This window comes from Lytechinus variegatus, chromosome 1 (genome assembly GCF_018143015.1).
Source record: "Lytechinus variegatus isolate NC3 chromosome 1, Lvar_3.0, whole genome shotgun sequence".
In the NCBI taxonomy this organism is placed as follows: Eukaryota; Metazoa; Echinodermata; class Echinoidea; order Temnopleuroida; family Toxopneustidae; genus Lytechinus; species Lytechinus variegatus.
Window position 1 is genome coordinate 7,161,113 of NC_054740.1, and position 24,396 is coordinate 7,185,508.

Sequence of the window (24,396 nt, forward strand, 5' to 3'; positions counted from 1 at the left end):
TCAGTATGAAAGCGACCTAAGAGTAGGGACTTATCTAAAATGATTTACCATAATTTTATCTACTAATTTTGTTAATATGAAGGAATGTGCTCTCATTTTCTCATGACCCAAGAAGAGAAGTAAAATGAGAAAAACAGGTCAGAGGTACAAGACAATATCATTTCATGGAACTGCACATCCATCATATCTAAATACAATTGATACATATGCAGCATGTGTGCACAGGAAATACCATCATCCCATGGAAATGACCTCCTGATCGGCTCCTACATCTGTCTTGGATATTAAGATTCAAGTCTTCATCTCAGACTTTCAGCCCACTCAGACTATAAAAAAACAGATCTAGACATAATCATTACTTTTAAAAAAGAAAGAAAAAGATTTGTCTTCAAAATCAAATTGTTTTTGATTGCATGTAAACAAAACAGTGTTAGATTCAGTCTTTCATAGAAAAGATATACTTTACACTTTGCAAAGACAAGAACATTTTCAATATAAAAAAATTTAAAATACAAAAATAAATGCTCGATATATTCATTTCAGTAAACGTATCAACTTTGTCTGTGGCCATCTGTATTTTTACTCAATAAATGGTCCATTTAAGTTCCTTCAACTTTGCAGATGCATCTCTGCATGGTAGCATCCTTTATGCAGAGAATACAATTTGACCATTACCCTGAGGAGATTGGTCACTATCCTCCTCATCACCATCGGAAGAACTCAGCCCTTCAAAAATAGCATCTTCAGGTGTCCCAGGCAAGCTTCCCCTCCCAAGTGAGCTAGGACTAGATGATAGGAGACCTCCTCCACTCCTACTAGGGCTGCCGATGTGAAACCTGCGGAACATTCCACCGTCCACGCTGGTGTTGAGGTTGGGGATGGACAGTGTGCGCTTCATAACGGGAGTGAGGGGAGGGATGTAATTCCTGGGGAGGAGGTAGTTAGAGAGATTGAACAGGTCAAGGAATACCTTGTACCGGTCACTGCAAAGAGAGATTGAGATGAAGAGAGGGAGAGAAAAACAAATTCTATGAATAAATCACATATTTATATTTACAATTACTTATCTTTTATCCATATGGCACTTTCTACAAACATAGCATTAAAAACAATATCAACATGTGATATTACAAAATAAAATGAAAAAATGACAACAGATGCTAATCCAATTTTGTAGCCGTCTATCTGCAGTGAATGGCAAAGAAGAAAGGAAAGGAAATTTAACTTCGGACCAATCTGCCAGGTAGGTCAAGGCATCTCACTTCATCATCATCTTCTTAATTATATGTTTTATATGCTGGTTTTACAAACATATTGATAAATTGGTAGCTGACACTAGCTATTCAAAACTTTTGACAAATTCAGAGTTGAACTTTCTGCACTCTGACACCATCTGACAAAATAGTTAAGAAAGCATCAGACGACATAATCGGCAGGAGGTGATATGGCCCTTAGGCAGATCAATGCTAAGCGAGGTTTATTACAGGGATTCTCATTACTTACCTAACAGTAGATCGAAGATAGTGATAACCAGATGAGCCACCTGTTCCTGGTTTAGAACCAATCATTCTCTGAACCATCATAACATGATTATCTATGATAAATATTTTCAAATTGAGAAGGAAAACAAAAATAATGTATGGTAATATATACTGATTTTTTTCTATTATTATAGTAAACCTGCTAATCCACAATATTGAGCCTATGAGGATCAGACTTCAAAAAATAATAAGAATAATCAGTTATAATACACAATATCTTTTAGAAAAAAATCATTTGTTAACATACTGGGCTTGGGCCCAACCTTTTTTTTAGTTTGTTTGAGAGAGAGAGAGAACAGGCTAAACAATTTGTTTGATTGATCACAACTTTATAAATTCTTTACTCTCTTTTTCTTTATTTGTTTTTCTTCAGCTTTCAGTGCCCAAAGATCCACTGCTTCTATTTTGATTACACAATGTCCTTAGCTTTAACCTCATTGAAAAGGAGAACTATAAAAAAACAAGTGGAATGCTTCTGGCCGTCTCACCTGCATCACGAGATTCAACATAGCAGCAGTGCTGACTTGGAAAACTACTATAACTCGCACAAGATGTTCAGTGATACTTGGTTACTCTTATTTCCACCTTTATGAACTAGACCAATACACTTCACAGAGATAGGATGGTAATTCAACAAATACCCCCAATGTGGCCAAAGTTCATTGACCTCACATGACCTTTGACCTTGATCATGTGACCTGAAACTTGCACAGGATATTCAATGATACTTGATTACTCTTATGTCTGAGTTTCAAAAGTCAAATCAATAACTTTGCGAAGTTATGATGGTAATTCAACAGATACCCCCATTATGGCCAAATTTCATTGACCTTTGATCTTGGTCATGTGACCTAAAATGCGCACAGGATGTTCAGTGATACTTGATTACTCTTATGTCCAAGTTTTATGAACTAGACCAACATACTTTTAAAGTTATGATGGTAATTCAACAAATACCCCCAATTCGGCCAAAGTTCATTGACCCTAAATGACCTTTGACCTTGATCATGTGACCTGAAACTTGCACAGGATGTTCAGTGATACTTGATTACTATTATGTCCAAGTTTCATGAATCAGATCCAAAAACTTTTAAAGTTTTGATGGTAATTCAACAGATACACCCAAATCGGCCAGTTCATTGACCCTAAATGACCTTTGACCTTGGTCATGTGACATGAAACTCTAATAGGATGTTCAGTAATACTTGATTAACCTTATGGCCAAGTTTCATGAACTAGGTCCATATACTTTCTAAGTTATGATGTCATTTCAAAAACTTAACCTCAGGTTAAGATTTGATGTTGACTCCGCCGCCGTCGGAAAAGCGGCGCCTATAGTCTCACTCTGCTATGCAGGTGAGACAAAAACAAGTAGAATACCTCTGGCGGTCTCACCTGCATCATGCGATTCAATACAGCAGCAGTGCTTACTTTGAAAACTACTATAACTCGCACAAGATGTTTAGTGATACTTGGTTACTCTTATGTCCACGTTTTATGAACTAGACCAATACACTTACAGAGATACAATGGTAAATCAACGAATATCCCCCAACATGGCAAAAGTTCATTGACCTTACATGACCTTTGACCTTGATCATGTGACCTGAAAATTGCACAGGATGTTCAGTGATACATGTACTTGATTACTCTTATGTCCAAGTTTCATGAATCAGATCCATAAGCTTTCAAAGTTATGAAGGTAATTCGACAGATACACCCCCATTATGGCAAAAGTTCATTGACCTTTGTCATGTGACCTGAAATACGCACAGGATGTTCAGTGATACTTGATTACCATTAGGTCCAAGTTTCATGAATAAGATCCATAAACTTTCAAAGTTATGATAGTAATTCCACAAATACCCCCAATTTGGCCAAAGTTCATTGACCTCACATGACCTTTGACCTTGATCATGTGACCTGAAACTCGCACAGGATGTTCAGTGATACTTGATTACTATTATGTCCAAACAGGGGTCCACAGAAATTTGAAAACAGAATGCCATGACTTTTCCATGACTTTTCCATGACTAAATTGCTGCTTTCCATGACTTGCTTTCTGGCACGGTTTCCAAAATCAGACACATTATGATGGCCTCCATAACCTCCCTTACAGCCATCCATTCAACCCACTACCTTACTCATGACATGTAAATCTACATGTATTATCATTGGTACATGTATATGGTATGTTTCTGACCAGGGTACAGTACCATTTTCGTTTCACCAACATCAAGATTCAAAATTGTCTTGAACACAAACTCATGTAATTTCTTGAACTGACAGATTTCCAAGAACTATTTCCAAATTTTCATAGCATAGCATGCAGATCTTGTCACAAACGTGAACTATACAATAGATGTAAATGTCAAATTTTCCAGGCATATTGAAATTAGGATCCTGAATTCACTTTTACTGCAAAACTTCCACATAAAAGTCATGGAATTCTGTTTTCAAATTTCTGGGGGAACCCTGAATTATATGAAGATGAAACACTTTACATATATGCCACACATGAACCAATTATTACAAAAGAGTGACATTTAAGTTTTACAATAAGTTGACATGAAAAAAAGGCTAACAAAGACATCCTCATCCTAAAATTCTCAACATACATGTAGTGCTGCATTTCACTCTACATTACAAAAAATGAGGCCATTTGTGATACAACTTGAGGACACCAGCTAAATTAACAAGTGTATTTCTCTATATGCTCCAAGAATAATGAGGATATCTTGAAAATTGGACATTTGATGTCTATTTTGGTATTTCATTAAACTTCATTTTCAAGTAACTTTTCCAGAGAGGACACATTATTTGATGCTAAAATAGCAATTGAAACATCTTAATGTGTAACTAAGAGATTCAGAACCTTTTGAATGTATTGTGTTCTGATAGCGATGCTGGTAGTGCTTGATCAGTTGTGACTTGATATGTCAAATAATTGCCATGAATGGTGGGTAAAATTGTACAAAGCTTGAAATTTAAATTCTCTAAAATAAAATAAGAATGCAAAACTGGTTACAAAATGTGACATATTAAAATACATTGACTAATTGGCATCTTACATCATTGCAAAGAAGATGAAATTTTCATTAGTCTGGTTGTCAGAATTTAATGTCAGGAGCAATCAATTTATTCATGGCCATGAGTATTTTGAGTGAGGAATGTGGATTGTGGCTGTGTTATTCACAAAAACCTTTTTTAATTAAATGTTATTTCAACCTTGCTAGCCCTAACACTAATTGCCAGTAGTACTGGCAACTAATACCTTGGTCACATTTGTTCTACGGTGGCCGTACGGCGAGTCGAAAACAGTCGTTTTATTCATTTTTATTCAAACCACCTACATGTTGCTGGTACAAAAAACGTTAAAACAGCCGTTTTCGACTCGCCGTACGGCCGCCGTAGAGCAAATGTGACCAAGGTATAAGTAACACTGCAATTATAGTGAAAGTGGAAATGCTAGCTACCACCCCTGTGCATGTACCATATTATGATGCTAGCCACCACCCATGTACCAGCACCCCTATGCACCAGCATGCCTGCGCACCAGCATGCCTGCTCACCACAAGACCCAAAACCACTACCAACAAAACAGAATGTATGCAGACTACATGACTGTAGACCAAATAACATTGAAAAGCTCTGGAGGCAAGGGACACCACACCCTTTCAGCTTTCCACTGGAAACTATGTCCCAGGAGTTTTGTAGAATTTGGGATGTCACAAAACTGGGAAAAATGGAAATTATGAACAGCAATTATAATAGCAGAGTATGATAATTAAGTATGAGAGAATTTTGCGAGACACAAAAAACGGAAAGCTGCAATAAAAATGAGGTAAATGCAATTCCATGACTTTTCCATGACTTCATAAATTTTCCAAATTCCCTGACTTTTCCCTGATTTTCCAGGACCACAAATTTTTCCAGTATTTTCCATGACCGTTGGAACCCTGCCAAGTTTCATGAATCAGATCTATAAACTTTCAAAGTTATGATGGTAATTCAACAGATACCCCCAATTCGGCCAAAGTTCATTGACCCTAAATGACCTTTGACCTTGGTCATGTGACGTGACACTCATGCAGGATGTTCAGTGATACTTGATTATCCGTATGTCCAAGTTCCATGAACTAGGTCCATATAATTTCAAAGTTATGATGACATTTCAAAAACTTAACCTTAGGTTAAGATTTTGATGTTGATTCCCCAAACATGGTCTAAGTTCATTGACCCTAAATGACCTTTGACCTTTATCATGTGACATGAAACTCAGGCAGGATGTTCAGTAATACTTGATTAACCTTATGGCCAAGTATCATGAACTAGGTCAATATACTTTCTAAGTTATGCTGTCATTTCAAAAACTTAACCTTCAGTTAAGATTTGGTGTTGATGCCGCCGCCGTCGCCATAGGAAAAGCGGCGCCTATAGTCTCACTATGCTATGCAGGTGAGACAAAAACCTTTCTCATCAGGGTGATCTTCCTCTTGAATAAAAATAGGAAGCAAATGATTGCTGTGTCTGTTTGTGAAGGTGATGAGATAAATTACATAGCGTAGTGTGTGAGCAGCGCTTTGTAACAAAGATACATGGGAAGATTGGACAGTAGGGGAAGGCGGGGTAAGTTGAGCATAGGGGCAAGTTGAGCCACCAGCCCCAGGCCAATAATGAATGAGTCAGACATTGTGGTGGTGTCATGTATTGATGACCCATAGCATAACCCCTAACCCCACCACATTGTTTTCAACTTTGAAACAATAAGTAGTTTTTTAGAGGGAAAAATATGAATTTCAGCCAAAAAAGTAAAAAAGAGTGTGAAATAGATAAGTGCTTTATAAACACACACGTCTTTAAATATAATGAAGACATGATAACAACATTATTAGTCCAGGTATGGATCTTCATTCTTGTCATAGTCTTTTATATGATGGATGCATAATAAATGTGTGGATACAAAATTATTGCACTAAGTTCAGACTGGGGTAAGTTGAGCCAAACAGCATGGGGCAAGTTGAGCCATGGTAAATCCTATGGTAATGTATCTTAAAAAACAAACAAACCATAAAAATCGATTGAAATGCTGGCTGAAAGGAGCAAATTTACATGACTGCTCTTTTCCTTTTAAAGGATGTTAGTATTTATAGAGAATTAGCAAGTGAAAAGACTTTGAACAAAAAATTGACATGCTGGTTCTCCCCTCATACATTTTGCACATAGTTTTTGTGGCTCAACTTACCCAGAAGGTGGCTCAAACTTACCCCATATATGGGGCAAGTTGATCCATTTGACATCGTTTTTTTTCAAAGGTCACGATGACTTTAATTGTGGGGATAGAAAGTTATATATAGGTGGAAAATATTTCAGAAGAATTAAATTTCAAGGCAAGGTACCTATTTCGACAAGATTATTAATCATATCAATTCTAACATGCAAAAAGCAAAAACTGTCACAACTTACCCCGCCTTCCCCTACATAATGTAGACATTATAACATTTTGTTAATTTAATTTTTTTTTCTTAAACTAGAGATGAAAATATTTCAGAGGTTTTTGGGGTAATAAAAGACAGAATTATTCCCATGCGCTGCCCTTGGGCCCTCTCCAAACTCCCCTCTCTCATTTTCCCCCATATGTTTTATACACAGCAGCTCACCTATGTGCGATGGTTTACTTACTCAACGCTGGTGGGCGTCCTTCCCCACCTATGAGCATTTATTGAGCGTTTCAAAAAATCGTCAAAGTGTCCGGTCTTCCCCTTGTAGTATCTTTGTAACCAAAAGGAAAAGGTGCTATATCTAATGTTTCTTGGATTGGACGCTATTAACATACAATTTACCAGTAATCAGGTTGATACTGTCAATAATAATTCAAAGTTGTCGTAATAGCAATTATATCTAATAAAGAAATATTTTTGAAAGCTTACATCTCCATTTTGTGAGAAGAGAATCAATATCCATAAGCCTTGTCATAAACTGGTAGGGTTGGTGGAAGCGAACTTCTTCTCTGTAATGGGATATCAACAGCGCCCCCTGTAGAGCTTTGTGAGAGATTCGAACATCACCTGTACAACAAAGACATTTTCATTTTATCTCTTAGAAACAAAAAGACACAGTCAATAATCAAGCTATTTTACAACACTACTACCCATCTACCCTATAAATTTGCACTTCATTGGGGTCTAATTACATTACTCGCATATCAAGCCATTTCACTTGTATGGAGTGCTAGTTCCAAGCGAGCCAGGGGACATTTTATGAAAATTGTCAGCACTGACAAGTTGTCTTTCTCCGACAGTTACCTGTTACGATATCAGTATGGATATCTAAGCACTCCATACACCTCCCGCAACATGGATACCATGCCTGTTGATCGACCTGCCTAGCTGGCCTGTATAATAAACCTGTATATACGTTCATACCAAAGTCTCCACCAGAGTCCTTTGTATTGGATCATGGTGGCAGCTGAAACCAGTGATCGCCTTTGAAATGACAGGGATCAAGTAACCAGATACTGTATTGTTGGGAAGTAAACTGCATGTCTTTTTACCGAAATTCGCATGCTTCATAATCTACTAACCCAACGGGCGCCCGCGAGTCGCCGCCCGCTCGCCCCGGCTATCGCATCGCTACTGTGCCGTACCGTACTGTGCATACCCAATGCACTGTCACAGCAAATCACACAGTGTTGTGAGAAGGAGCGAGATGCTAACGGTAACTGTAAACAATTAAATATAGCCTAAATAAGTTATAACTGTGTTCAATCACTGGCACAGAGGTCTGCATCATAAGATCAACATACACTAAAAGTTGATAAATCCTAAATTACTTAATTTTCTGGACTGGAGTGTGAACAATGAATTAATATTTTCCTAATATTAATTGTAAATCTGGAGTGTGAGAAGTGAGTGGGAGTGACCAGCATTTTCACTGCATGAAACACCTAATGACATTCACACAGGGCTGTGAGTGCGTTACAGGTATCATCACCAGTCGACCTGTGACTGTAAGGAGCGTTCACACGTGGATATGATCAGACATTAATATCTACACTCATTCATTTAAATACCTAATACGTACAGCGAACATACACAATGAGTAGTGGAAAATATCCAGAAATGAACTGGGAGGCAACAGACCTACCAGAAGAGTTCCAGCTTTTCAGACAAAGAATGGAGCTGATTCTAGCAGACCAAGACATAACTGATCAGAGAAAAATGGCTATAAAAATCAAGATTGCTGTAGGCAATGAAGGCTTGCGTCGAATCAATGCATCGGGGCTATCAGAGACCGATAAAGAAAAACCGCAAGAGCTATGGAGACTATTAGAGGCACAGTTAAAGGTCAATATCAATTTTCGCATACACCGCTTAGAGCTAATGCGGTACAGGCAGAAACCAGATGAAACGATCGATGAATTCGTTACCAGGTGTAGGGACAAAGCCAAAAATTGTGATTTCGAGGAAGCTGAGTTAAATGAGCGAATCATGGAGCTAGTGATTGCGTCAACTCCAAGTCTCGAATTCCAAAAGTCATTGCTAGATCAACCGAAAGGTTACAAGGTCGAACAAATTTTGGTAGAAGGTCGTAAATACGAGGCAGTTGCTGCGAGCAGACAATGTCTTGAGACACTAGACCCTAAACAGAATATCGATTCGTTCAAGCGTAACCAGGGACGAAAAGCATGTGGTAACTGCGGACGTTTCCACAAACCTCGTCAGTGCCCTGCGTATGACGATGAGTGCCGTGCCTGTGGCACCAAGGGCCATTGGGCCAAATTCTGTCGTAAATCGAAAAATGATCGTAGTCGTAAACAGAATCGTAGATCAGATGACCGAAGATCAGACACGGTATCTGATGATCGGAAACCAAAACAAAACAAATCACGATCAAAGTCGAAAAGTCGAAAGAGTAAACCAATAAGCGAAATGGACATAACACATGATACTACCACAGATCATTATCAATCTACAGATAGTCCATTCAACGTAGCACAATTTGACACCATACACACTAGTGGACCACACACAGTTGTAAATCCAGAAGGTACTGTAGCATTTGCTAACATTGACATAATATGCCCACAGAGAGTAGGTCAACATAAGCTTTACCTAAAAGTGGACTCGGGGGCAAGTGCTAACACTATCACAGTACGTACCGCCAAAGCAATTTACGGTCCAAAGTGGGAATCAGTAGTGAAACAAACAACAATAAAACTTATAGCTTACGGAGAGACACAAATTCCATGTAAGGGTACACTAGACATAAAGTGTAGATACAAGAGTACAAAATGGTCAACACATACATTCTATGTAGCAGATGTCAAGGGTCCAGCGATCCTAGGGTTGTTAGGTTGCACTGACCTTGGAATTATCACAATTCACTCAATGGACAACAAAACACCTACAACCAATCCTAAACCTAAACAAACACCTATCACAAGTGTAAGGGATCTCAAACAAGCATATCCAAATCAGTTTGACGCTATTGGTAGTTTCCGAGGGAAGGCAATGCTTCATGTCAAGGATGATGCTAAACCTACCATAGACGCACCCCGCAAGTGCAGCGTACACTTGAAAGACAAAATCAAGGCGGAACTGGACAATATGGAGCAGCAAGGAGTCATCAGAAAAATTGAGTACCACACCGATTGGTGCAGCTCCATGACCACTGTTGTGAAGAAAGATGGATCCATCAGGATTTGTCTTGACCCCAGGAGGTTAAATGATGCCTTGAAGAGATGCCCGCACAAGGTACCAACCTTGGAAGAGGTCCAACCTGTCTTCGCAGGAGCTCAGTACTTCTCTAAGTTAGACGCGAAGGCTGGTTACTGGTCGGTTCACCTATCAGAGGAGTGCCAGGATCTCACCACATTCCGTACACCATTTGGAAGGTACTGCTTCCAAAGACTACCATTTGGGTTATGTACTAGTCAGGATATCTTCCAGCAGCATATGGATAGGATTGTCCAAAATGTGCCAGGCTGCATATGCATCGCAGATGACATAGCGATCGTAGGAAGAACGGAGGAGGAACACGATAGGAATCTCTACCTACTCATGGAGACGGCAAAGCAAGAAGGCTTAGTGTTCAACAGCTCCAAATGTACTATCAAGAAGGAAGCCATCAACTTCTTCGGTTCCAAGTACACTAGATCAGGTATCTACCCAGATCCGAGCAAGGTAGAAGCTATCACATCAATGCCATCACCCAAAGACAAAGAAGATGTTCAGAGATGCCTAGGATTATTCACATACCTAGCAGCATACATTCCTAACTTCTCAGAGAAGTCAGCGCCACTTCGAGAACTTCTACACAAGGAAGTACCATTCATCTGGGACGATGATCATGAACATTCCTTGAACAGCCTGAAAAGTGCAGTATCATCAGGTGCATGTCTACAATTCTATGACCCAAAGAAAGAGACAACTCTTGAGGTAGATGCATCGATGAAAGGGCTAGGAGCATGCCTGCTCCAGCAAGGCAAACCAGTTGCATTTGCATCGAAAAGTCTTTCCACTGCACAGTCCAACTATTCCAACATAGAGAGGGAAACCTTAGCCCTAGTGTTTGGTATCAACCGCTTCCATACATATCTGTTCGGGAAGGAATTCACCGTCATAACAGATCACAGACCATTGGAGATGATATGGAAGAAACCTCTTAGAAGTGCACCACCACGTCTACAGAGATTGCTTATCAAAGTCCAAGGATACCGATTTCAAGTCAAGTATCGACCAGGAAAAGACATGATTCTTTCCGATACCTTGAGCCGACTTCCTAATCCCAAGGAAGCACGCGATGTTCCACTAGATGTCAGAGTGGAATCCATCTGCTCTGAAGCCGAAGATTCGCACCAGATTGACTTGATATACTTCGGACAACACAAGAGAACAGAGCTTCAGAGAGAAACAGCTAATGATCCTGTTCTCAGATCACTATGGCAAATAGTCACTCAGGGATGGCCTGAGACCATCCAAGAATTGCCGACATCCCTTCGTCAATTTTGGTCTTACAGAGATGAAATTGGAGTATCACACGGAGTACTCTTCAAGGGAAGTCAAGTCATCATACCGAAGACACTAAGGAATGACATCCTTAGACAGCTTCATCTAGGACACATGGGAATCGAAAGCACGAGACGACTTGCTCGTGAGACAGTGTTCTGGCCAAACATCAACAAGGACATTGATCAGTTGATAAAGCAGTGTGAAACATGCCAGAAACACCAAGCAAGACAGCAGAAAGAGCCACTGCATCCCCATGATGTACCACCAGCACCATGGACCAGACTGGGAACTGACTTGTTCATGCTCAATAGACAAGAGTATCTTCTCGTTACTGATTACTATTCCAAGTATCCGATCATTGCTAAGCTAACCGACACATCCAGTGCAGCTATAGCAAGACAGATGACGGGAATCTTCAGTTTGTTCGGTCCACCAGAAGAGATTGTGTCCGACAACGGTCCACAATTTGTCGGGAAACCATTCCAAGACATGTGCAAGAAGTGGAATATCAAGCACATCACTTCTTCACCGCACTATCCAAGATCCAACGGATTAGCTGAGAGAATGGTTCGTACAATCAAGAATCTGTTGACAAAGTGTTCTCAAACTAGCCAAGACAGCCAACTAGCCATGATGCACCTGAGAGCAACACCAGTTGACAATAACTTGAGATCACCAGCAGAGATGTTGTTTGGAAGACCCATCCGAACCACATTGCCAAGTCACTATCTTTCGAGAGATTCTACTGCCACCGAGTTTCTCTTGAATAGGCAAGACAAAATGAAAGAAGTGCATGATCGACATGCAAGTTCTGATCTGCCACCACTGCATGTAGGACAGCCAGTGAGAGTTCTGCATCCAAGAGACAACACTTGGATACCAGCCAAAGTATCCAAAATCTGTGAAGAACCTCGATCCTACGAAGTTTCAACGCCGAATGGAGGAATCTTGAGGAGAAATAGATCTCACTTGAGGGAAATTCCATCCACCAACCCAACTCCGAAGCGTGTGAGGTTCGACGAAGAAGACCACTCCACAGAAACTCAACCAGAGGAAGACAACGTCCAACGAACACCAATGTCCAACTCTAACTCTAATCAATCTCAACAGACATACTCACAAACCACGAGGTCTGGACGCACTATTCGCAAACCAGAGAGATTCATGTTTGAAGATTGAACATTATGAACACTCTAAACTCTCAAACAAAGAAGAGAAAGAGAAGAAAGAAAGAAGACAACACTGAAGACATTAGTGTAGTTTTAAGTTTGTTATGTGCATGTATAATCATTGTACATTATTTTTGGTATGTCAAGATAGTGTTCACGAAATTATCAAAAAGACACTATAACCAAAACTTATTGTTTGGAAATATTGATTTCAGGATCAATCCGGTTATCCAAATTATTTTCAGTTTTGCACAAGATTGAAGTTATGTAAAATTGAAGATGCATACAGTTTATCACAAATTGGTATTATTCTCACAAACCAAACAATTTCTATATTATATCTGATAAATCATAACCAAGCCAAATTACCAAAATTTGCAGACTACCAAAAGTATTGTTTGAAAACAATATCATTGAAAATTGAAATTCTCAATCTTATCAGAAGAAGGGGGATGTTACGATATCAGTATGGATATCTAAGCACTCCATACACCTCCCGCAACATGGATACCATGCCTGTTGATCGACCTGCCTAGCTGGCCTGTATAATAAACCTGTATATACGTTCATACCAAAGTCTCCACCAGAGTCCTTTGTATTGGATCATTACCATAGTAACAGTCAAGAGTCAGTGCCTTTCAGCCAATCAACACCAAGGAATTCACTGAAATTGTCAGCACTGACAATTTAGTCAGTGCTGAAACTTTCATGAAACACCAACCAGATAAACAAAAACATCGCTGCTTGTTTCTTCATCATAATACTCATTATTGCCAAATCCATATTAAGACTAACCTCTTGCCAGCAGTGCCTTGTATTTCTCTGTGTCTAGTATGACATCAAATGTTTCCTTAAATGACTTGTGATCATTCAGAATCTGATCCCTTTCTTCTTCACTCTCTGCAGCCTGGCGGAGAAAGGACAGTATGAAGCAAAATTTTATTGACCTTTATAGACAAACTTTGCCCCCACATGACTAAGAAGTTTTTGTTGAATTTCTAAATATCAACCTACACGTACATACCAGTGTTGTAGTGCCTTGATGCTCGGCCTTGCCTTATGGCGCCTTAAGGCCTATTTTTTCAAAGCCTTGGCCTTGAACATTCAAGCCTTGGCCTTGAGAGGGCCTTGGCCTTGGCCTTGAGGATTTTGAGCCTTGAAATTTCAAGGCATTTTCAAGGCATTTTCAAGGCTTTTTCAAGGCATTTTGTATTTTGTACTTTCATTTGTTTTATAAAAGTAATTATAAATGTTTCAATTGTTCTGTACATCTAATGACACTAAATACTACCAGTCAGCAGCAGCAGAAGCAGTAAGTGTAATAGCAGTGCCATCAATTGCAATTATCATCACATAATTGTGTAACAAAGAGAAGTGATAAAAATTAATATTATTTATTGGTAATATGATGTAATCATGACTAATAAGGATAATGACAATATCAATAATAATGACAATAATTATGATTAGGATTATAGTCAGTGGCGTAACTACAGGGGGGCATGGGGGCACGTGCCCCCCCCCCAATCGGCTGACTAAAAAAAAGGAGGAAAAGAGGGAGAAAGGAAGAGAAACGTAGTGGGAAAGAAGACATTAATGTTCATTATGTTATAATTATGTTATGTTACATTACATAAGAAACATTTTTTTCATATAAATGAAACATAATTGGCTCAGGGCATATATGTCTTCATTGTTCCTGGTGCTCCCATTGTCTGTTTACCGAGATATATAATCCTGTTATACTAAAACCTCCCGTTTTCAAGTCAATATACACCAAACTACCAAATATATTTCCTCGCATTTCGAGTTATTCTTTTACATGTACAATAGTATGCTTCTTTTTCATGAATACTTTAAGTGATTGTCCCATTTTAAGGTCTTAATATAAAACATTTCCTGTCCGTGCTTACGTTCGCAGTAGTGAATTGGTGAAAGATGTCTGCTCTCCATCAATTCCTAGAATGAGTCCTTAAAATGTCCCTTTTTCTGTTTTCTGATCTGAATATCAAAAATTTTCGCGTTCGCATCCTTTGGTTAATGAAGTACGTATTCTTGAATTCCTACAAACAAGCCTTAAAATGCCCCTCTTCAGGTCTGAATTTCCTAAATTTTCAGCTCGCGCTTTGCGCTCGCAAGATTTGATTAGTGAGATGGGTATGTTAATCATGATTACAAGTGCTTTATGTGCATGTTTAGATGTAATTCTAACAAAATCAGCAAGCGTTTATTGGCACTCCCATTAAATGACAATGGTGAGATGTGTATAATCTTAATAGATAAAAGATTCCTAAAATATAGTCCTTAAAATCTTCCTGTTTGGGGTCAATATTTACAAAAATTTTAGTTCGCGCTTCGTGCTCGAATTATTTAGCGAGACAGGTACTATCATGATTACAAAGATTGATTGTAATGTCCCTTTTTAGGTTTGAATATCAAAAAATGTAAGCTCGCGCTTCGCGCTCGCATTATTTGACTAGTGAGATACATGTCCGTTTATCGGCACTGTCCTTATAAAAATATCTCTATTAGATCAGTATGCCTGGCAACTGGGCGCGCTTCGCGAGCTCACTAGGCAGTTCCAAGTTTTTGCTGGTGCCCCCAATGCCGTGACCCACGGTACGCCACTGATTATAGTGATTTTATGACAGGAATCATTCTGACAGATCTGACTGCAATTTTCATACTTTAAAAATAGCTTACTCTAAAGAATGATAACAAGGTTGATTTCTATTCCATTAGGTTTTCCTTGTATTATTTTCTTTGACCAACAAGAATGTTTTAAGTCTTAATGATATTCTGAAAAGATTCGGTAAACTTGAACACAAACTTCAATTTTGTCATTTCCAGATGGGCTATGGCATCAGTGGCATGATGAGCCAAAAATTTTGAGGGGCCAAGCATGGCATACAGAGCAAAATTTTAGGTTTCAAAATCAACAACTTTTGGATTGTGCTTGCATAAATTATTAAGTAAGGTTCGCATTCAACACAAAAAAATGCTTAGTATGTCTAGTTTTTAGGTCAGAATATTAAAAATTTTTGAGCTCGCGCTTTGCGCTCGCATTATTTGATTGGTGAGTTATGTATCCTATTTATGAGTACTAAATGCAGTCCAGAACAGCTTCCTTTTCTGGTTAGTAAAAATTTCAGCTTGTGTTTTGTGCTCGCGTTAATTTGTTTAGTAAGATGCACACCTTTTTCATGATAACAAAAACAGCTCGAAATATTTAAATTTCATTTCTTATTACATCTTATTACAACATCTCGCAAGGATGCCCTAACAGTGATTAGCACCATAATTGACCCAAAATCGAGTTTTACAACTTCAATTTTTTTTTCAAAACCACTTGCTCGCTATATATGCTCTCTATAGCGGGAAATTAAAGCCTAAATCAAAATATCTGTCTTATCAATTAGAAATCACTTAAAAAAGCTTTGCTGAACTGCACCAAAATTCTCATTTTGACTTATATTGTAAGTGCATTTTTGGCTTTGACCTCCCCCCACAAAAAAAATACATTCTGCCTCCCCTGTACCAGGTAGAGGAGAAAGACATATGTTGAGAATGGGCATGCCAGGATCAGATCACCTTGGTAATAAAAATTATTATTTTTATGTCTAAATCTACATGATCTATCATGAAATTATTTTCATTTTAAATGTACAAGGGTAAAAAATTTTGCTCGCTCACACCTTTTATACATTTGGTCCTGTGTGTCATGTATGCCGCCTAAGCATTGTTGTCTAATTTTTTTCCCATATATTGTACAATTGAAATGCCTTGGCCTTGGCCTTGAGGTTTTCAGGCCTTGGCCTTGGCCTTGGGTTTCCATGCCTTGGCCTCAGCCTTGGTTATTGAAGCCTTGGCCTTGGGTATTAAAGCCTTGGCCTTGGAGGTTTGAGCCTTGACTACAACACTGGTACATACATGATGAAGATCATTGACTTGGAATGACATTTCTGTTTTGGGTTTGTGACCCAACATTAAAATGATCATACAAAGTTTAATCAATCTTCACCAACATCATTCAAACTTTTGATCTGACATGCAATGCATGCTTAGATTATATTGAAAAGGAAAGAGATACTAAAGGATAAGTCCACCCCAACAAAAACTTGATTTGAATAAAAAGAGGAAAATTCAACAAGCTTAACACTGAAAATTTCATCAAAATCGGATGTAAAATAAGAAAGTTATGGCATTTTAAAGTTTCGCTTATTTTCAACAAAATAGTTATATGAATGAGCCAGTTACATCCAAATGAGAGAGTTGATGACATCACTCACTCACTATTTCTTTTGTAATTTATTATATGAAATATGAAATATTTTATTTTCTCGTCATTGTCATGTGAAATGAAGTTTCATTCCTCCCTGAACACATGGAATTCCATTATTTTAACATTTTGTGCTTCAGGCAAGGAGGTCCTAATCGTCAAATTCGTAAAAATTGAAATATTGTATAATTCAAACAATAAAAAACAAAAGAAATAGTGAGTGAGTGACATCATCGACTCTCTCATTTGGATGTAACTGGCTCATTCATATAACTATTTTGTTGAAAATAAGCGAAAGTTTGAAATGTCATAACTTTCTTATTTTACATCCGATTTTGATGAAATTTTCAGCATTGTGCTTGTCTGATTTTTCTCTATTGATTCAAATCCAACATTTTTCTGGGGTGGACTTGACCTTTAACTACAACAGTATCACATATCCACACATATTAGCTAATTAACCCATAAAGCTTTTGAGCACTATGCTCATGATTGTGCAGGCTACAGTCTATGGGGAAATTTTTTTTTGGTACAATAAAAATATATTGGACTTAAATCACGTCAAATCCACTCTGTAGAGACTTCTCAAGGCATGTTTTACGAAATTTTTAAGGAAATTACCAAGAATTAAACAGAAATGTTTTTAGGTATTTTTTCAAATTTTCAGAATTATTTTTTTTGTGGAATGAAAAGAAACATTTCAAATGAATGTAATTTACCTCTGCTCTAATGAGATAATCATTGAGGAATGCTTGAACTTGGTAATTATATTTCTCCCAGAAGTTAAACCCTTCTGGCTCCAAACCAGGACATCTCTCCAGCCAACTCTGTATACACCAAGAAAAGTTTAAAACATCACATACAATACATCAATAATAATTACATCTAGAACATTACATAATTATCAAAATTAAATCTACAACATTACGGGTACTCAGAAATATGTTTACAATATGACACACAAGTAGTTATAAAATAAATCTAAATCTGAATCTAAATTAAGTTGAGAGCATCACATACTTTTCAATCAAAGTTAAGTCGAGAATATGAGATATTTATCAAACAAATATCATTTCAGTTATCAAAGTCATTGATGCAGTGTGCCTACTTCACTGACTGCTGAAAACAACATGTAGAAATTTCACTGAAGCTGATAAATACCCCTCCCCAAGCAAATTTGTTAGGGCACTTTTTTTAGTTTCCAGGGCTCTTTTGAGAATGGCAGGGGCGATATCGTCCCGAGCCCGTGTAATTATTCCCAGCCCCTTCCCAAGGCCTAGGGTTACGTGATGAAAATATATACATGTAAATGAAAATGGCATTCTTTGCTTTTTTGGCTGTACATGGGCTGTAAATTTGTGCTACAAGGTTTCCACTTTCTTCACCTTGGTTAAGTCACTCAAGTGTAGCAAGTACAGAATAACAAAGACTTCTTAAAGAATATCGGTGCTATGTCAGGATCGAAATTCAAACAATTAACCATAACATTAATGAAATGGAGCCCTTGGGTTAAACTATAAATCTAGCACAAGACATTTGTAATTCATTCTTTCTTAGAAACTTTGAGATATGTCTAAAACAAGTTATCAGTAAGAAGCTTAAATAATTTTGCATCATTTTTTAAGTTATTCTCAATTTTTTTTATTTCCTGTATATTGTAGCCAAATATATAGCACCAGTGTTGAAAATTATGTTTAAATGTATCTTATGATGACACAACTATTCCTGCTGACAAGTATCAAAGCAACCACCACTCAACTTCCATACTACGCCTTATCTCAATCACTTCAGATGATTACATACACAGTACAGGTAATATTAACCTTATGACCTCTCTATATTGTTCATGTATATTGTGACATGTATGGCATGCTTAGTTATCAGTTCAATGTGAAGGGTATCAGCAAACAAGATCTTGACAGTAGCTTGTAACATATTCACACGTGTGCATCAGGAATAGTATCTGTTTTTTCTGATCATATCCCAATAATTACAGAATGGTCAGGTATATTGCCAGCATGAAAACAAACAACTTGTGATATCCCCGAGAGACCGTACGCTGTAATAAGCAGATATGATAGGGCTGAAAAATGACACTCTTTCCATGATATATATTGCCTCTGTCATTTTCTTCTAAACTATTAGGGTTTAATGAGTTTCAGATGAGAAATTCAGCTTGAAATATGCTATAAAGCACAGATACTATCATAATCATCCTAACTCAACTCACATGGTTCCAAGGGAAAGTGTCATGAAATGCCATCTGTACCAAACCTTCCCCAAATATTCACACCTTTTTATAGTCTTCAATTATGGCTGAAAAAGTGGCTCTGAACTTTACATGTTTGACAAAATTCATTGGGGGCGTATGCATTTATCTCACTGAATTTTTTTCATTTCAATTTTTTTAAATATTTCTTTTTTATAGTTGGCGATAATTGGATACCAAAATATGTATCATTCATCACAAGTAATTACATCTTTCAAAAATTAGATAACATTCACAGGCAAAAGTTACAGGTAACAGTGAAAAGGCAAAACATGTGAATTATCAGTCACTTAAGAAGGTGATAAAATGACAATGTATATTCTCCTCAATAAATAGAAATATGGACTATTTCATTTAAAAGTGCATCAACTACAAGAACAATAGGAGACTATTGCTGTGAATGAGCAAAAAACTATTAGATATTAGGACCCTGAAGAAGTTACAACAAAGTTCAGATTCATTCATACATTTTTTCTGATTGGGCAAGTGTGAATATGACTGCAATTTTTAGCTTCATGCCAATTACCGATCCCCTTTGAAGTTATCTCTAAAAACAAACATCAGGGATCTCATCTGTGGTCCTTGAACTTGTCAATGATTATAATAATCTAGTATATCTCCTCAAAAATGATAAGAAAAAACAAACAAATAAAGTAGGGAAACTGCAAATTATCACCTAAAGGGTACTGACCTGTCATATAATTTGATCCTATGATTGAACAAAATTAATGACCTATCGTAAAGTTCAGTAAGTTTAATTTCAGTTGTTTTATCAATGTATTAAACATGTTTTATTTCATTTAGAAATACATCCAATTCAATTAGCAAAATGAAGCTTGTTCTGGGACTTAATGACTGCATTGAAAGAAAAAAAGGCATGCGCAAGATCACACAACATTTCACTCTTGATATAAAACAATTGCAAATTTTAACAGTGAGAGTCAAATTTGACATACAAATGGTGATTGACCTCAGCTTTTCCCTAATTGTGATTCCATAATGATTCATACACCTAAAACACTGCAAAGGTGTATGTTCATTGGTTGTTATGATTGCTTTTCATGAATGCCTTTAACCAAAGAAACGTTATTTACCCACTGTTTGCTTTATATAACTTTATTGCTTTTGTCTTAATATTATGACTTCCTACACGTCAAGAAATTTATAGCACACTGTTGTTTTTTAGATTCTCCTAAACTGAAATTAACATCACACAAAGGAAAGGCAACAAGACATGCAGACAGAAAGAAAGCAATTCAATTACTTGAGAATAAATCTCTGATAAAACCACCAGATTCACCAAGTACCACTAAAATTAAAGCAATGTAAATTGTAATTTACGTCATTTACACAACAGTACACAACACAGCAGGAATAAACAGATAAAACTCACCTCTACAACATGCAATAAAGTAGGGTCTTCTTCCGATTTCTTCAAGGTAGCTTGTAACTCCTCACTGTAAACACTGGCATAATTCCGACGCTGATAACTCACTCTCATGGTCTGTAATAAAACAAAAAAAATCAATGTCAGCCTTTGTTGTTAAACCAATGTATGGTATTTTGAAAGAAGAGCTAGTCATTCACTTACAAGGCGTGAGTGCAAAATTCTATCAATTCAAAAGCATTGAATGGAAAGAAATGAAATCAGTATGAATCACAAAATTTGCAACCTACTAACCAATCATTAGTTTGGTATATATATATCCCCTTTCAAACTTTGCTTGCTGGCAAGAAACTTCAGAAAGGGTTGTGACACACATCAAACACAAAGTCCTACATTTTGAGCAACATTTATACACAATCATTGAAAATTGAGATCAACTTTGCAAACGAAACTTTCATTTTCCTGTGACTTTAAACATAACTGGATAAATTCTGGGTCCTTTTGCATTAAATTACTATTGAGGTAACATTGCCATCCAATGCTTACACGTACTTCCATAAATCCTTGATTTTTATTGACTCTTGAATATGTGACTAACCTTTGGATGGGTAATCATTTTAATGCAATGAGCCTGGTTTGCAAGATTGAATTGAAGAAAATCTTGGAAAACTAATGGACTGATAATTTTTAGTATTCAACATGAAATCACTCACTTTTCTTTGCTGTAGGACAAATGGACTACACATGAATAGGCATGTATGGGACAACACACAAAGTTTGACATGTTACACATTTCAACTGTTTCAGTGTAACTTTGAATTATAAGCATAATACATATAATTTACATACCACAATTTCCAAATTAATTTAGATGCTAATAAGGTGCTTCAGAGCATACAGGTTCATACATGTACTTTATATTAACAATGAATACTAAAATGATTATCTGTCAAAAAGCACCATTATAGGGTATGTCTTCAGCTTGCCCTTGAATATAGCATCTTATATATGAAGAACAATCCTATGCCATAGACTTTTTTCTTTACACTTTAATATGATATTGAAACTTCATAATTGTTTTCACTTTTCAAACAATCTTTACTTCCCTTAAAAATGAACACAAATATAGATATATTTTTTTCACTAATCCTTACTTACAGGTTTTATTCCCAGTCTGTTCTCTAATAATCTGAATTGGAAGCTTTGGAAACCAGAGGCTGGTGAGAGATAATCTCTGAACTCAGAGAATGAGAGTGGAGTCATCGTCTCAAGGACATAGATCTGATCAACGAGGAGCTGTTTAGAAAGACAACAACAATGACAATAAATTACATCAACAAAACAATATCCATTCTTAGACATTAGAAACAATGTATTTTTCACTGCTAAAATCCCCTGACAAACAACAATTACAAAATGTGTACGATGTACTTGCATTTTGGAAATGAAAACACTTTATTATGTACAATTTTCTAAGTGCTGCAATCTCTAAAGCAATATACCTGAGTGGCTTTAGCACAGTTATCATCCAATTCAATAAATCTGGGAAGAGATTGGCAACTGCAGATAAACACTTGCCAAAGGACACCAGTACCAAGGTGAAATTTGAACCCTTGACCTTGTGGTTCAAGTCCACAGACTTATCCAATGATCCAAAACACCTCTACATGTACATGTAAGCACATTTACATGTATATAAATTCAATGCATTATATTTCTCAGTAATCAGGTTCCATTTAATAGTGATTTATTCATAATCTTTAAGAAAAATAATCATTTTTCTTTTTAAGTATATTGTAAATAGCAGGAAAAAACATTACATGAGGACTTGGGGATGATTTCATCCCCTAAAATGCTAAAAAGAGCCCTAGAAAAGAAAAGCCCAGGAAAATCCTCATTCACTGCAATGTTGAAGCTTTTCAAATGTAGCAGGTTTAGGAAGCGGGCATGCGAAAAGTAGCCCCCACCCCACCAAAATAAATAAATAAATAAATAAATGAATAAATCAATAAATAAATAAATAGATAAATAAATAAATAAATAAATGAATAAATAAATAAGTAAAATAAATAAATAAATAAAAAATTGCCTGATATACAAGTAGTGAAAGATCCCCACTGATCTGACTTTTGTTTGACTGACCTTGAGTATCTGTACAATACGTTCCATCCTGTTCATCATGACGAGCTGATTCTTCTCGTCCACAGGCACCTGACCGAGTATATCTATGATGGAATCAATCTCAAACAATATCTGTTTGAACCATAGTTCGTAAGCTGGACATCAAAGCAAAAATAAAATATAAAACTGTTAAAAGCCTTTATATACAGGTTTACAGAGCTAAGCAATATTGTAAGGACAAATCCACCCCAACAAAAAGTCAGCTTGAGTAAAAAAGAAAAATCAAATCAAGCACAACACTGAAAGTTTAATCAAATCAGACATACATGTAAAATAAGAAAGTTATTATTAGAATTCTAAAGTTTTGCTTAATTTCTCATAATGGTTATATTCACATCCTGGTGAGTATGCAAATGAAGAGACTGGTGACATCCACTATTTTTTTTGTATTTCATTACATGGAATACGAAATATTCAAATTTTTTTCTCGTTGTCACGTGAAAAAAAAAGTTTTATTCCTCCCTGAACATGTGAAATCATCATTGTTTAAACATTTCGTGGTTGAAAGAAGAGGGTCCTTATTGTCATATCTGTAAAAATTCAAACAATTCATGCAATAAAAGGCCATGCGTTTTGAGTTGGGCCCATTTCCGTTACAACTCAAATTTTCCTCCAAAATCGCACCATTTTATACAATTGCATTTTTTTCGTATGTTTGACATCCTATACCCATAAAAGTATATATATTCTGAAAGGAAATTGTCTGAGGAATTCAAAAATGCAGTCAGAAAAGGCATAGGGTAATGTCAAAAAAAGTTAAAGGTCAAAATATGTGGAAAACTGTGAAAAAAACATACTTCCCAATAAATCTGAGAATCAGATAAACTTAACACCCTATAGGGAAATAACATGCATATTTTTACTCTTTGGGGTGAGACCTTTCCAGTGATATATAACTTGTTGGGGATAACTCTACCAAAATAACTGGGCGCAATCATCTTTCAAGACCAAATTTCACATCACAATTTTTCGGGTAAATATGTATCAATGCTTGATTTACCCCTAAAATATTAATTAGTCTTGTCTTTACATGTAGTTGCATAAATACACTTGCAAACACTAACCAGCATATTATGATATATTTACTGTGGTTATTATGAATAAAAAATGATTTCATTTGACTCAAAACGTGGGATTTGTCACCTCTTGGCTCAAAGACCGATGGACCACAGGTTGACAACTGAGAGCCAGGTTTAACATATATAGGAAAAATGTGAATGCATAATGAAAAGTTCTCATTACTGCTTTAGCTTATAACTTAGTGTGAACAAAAACAACTAACATGTTATAAATATGTACAGACACCTGGCAAAATACTTAATGTTATTTTAGAGTGTTATATTTCAAATATACACTCTTGCTCAACATTCTGCAGGACATGGTGGTCTCTTGGTACTCATGGTACTGGGTCATTTGAATGTCAATGCACAGAACATATTCTATGGGTACATTTGCCTCTGTTTTATTTAGTTTAATCTTTGTATGTACCAGTTTCATTCTCAAGTAGTTTTTTGTTAATTTTTATTATAATTTGGAAACATATTCTCTTAACACTTT

General features: G+C 36.7%; 1 protein-coding gene across 1 annotated transcript in view; it reads right to left on the reverse strand.

The window, feature by feature from the left end:
- The window catches only part of LOC121417201 (tryptophan 2,3-dioxygenase-like), a 51,936-nt gene continuing 27,540 nt past the window's right edge, over nt 1-24,396 (reverse strand). The window contains exons 4-11 of the mRNA XM_041610858.1: nt 22,801-22,934; nt 21,817-21,954; nt 20,665-20,775; nt 17,722-17,829; nt 13,519-13,630; nt 7,472-7,609; nt 1,504-1,594; nt 1-983 (exon numbers count right to left, since the gene is read on the reverse strand). Of these exons, the coding sequence (XP_041466792.1) occupies nt 647-983; nt 1,504-1,594; nt 7,472-7,609; nt 13,519-13,630; nt 17,722-17,829; nt 20,665-20,775; nt 21,817-21,954; nt 22,801-22,934 (1,169 nt within the window). The 3' untranslated portion in view covers nt 1-646. The remainder of the gene's footprint in view (nt 984-1,503; nt 1,595-7,471; nt 7,610-13,518; nt 13,631-17,721; nt 17,830-20,664; nt 20,776-21,816; nt 21,955-22,800; nt 22,935-24,396) is intronic.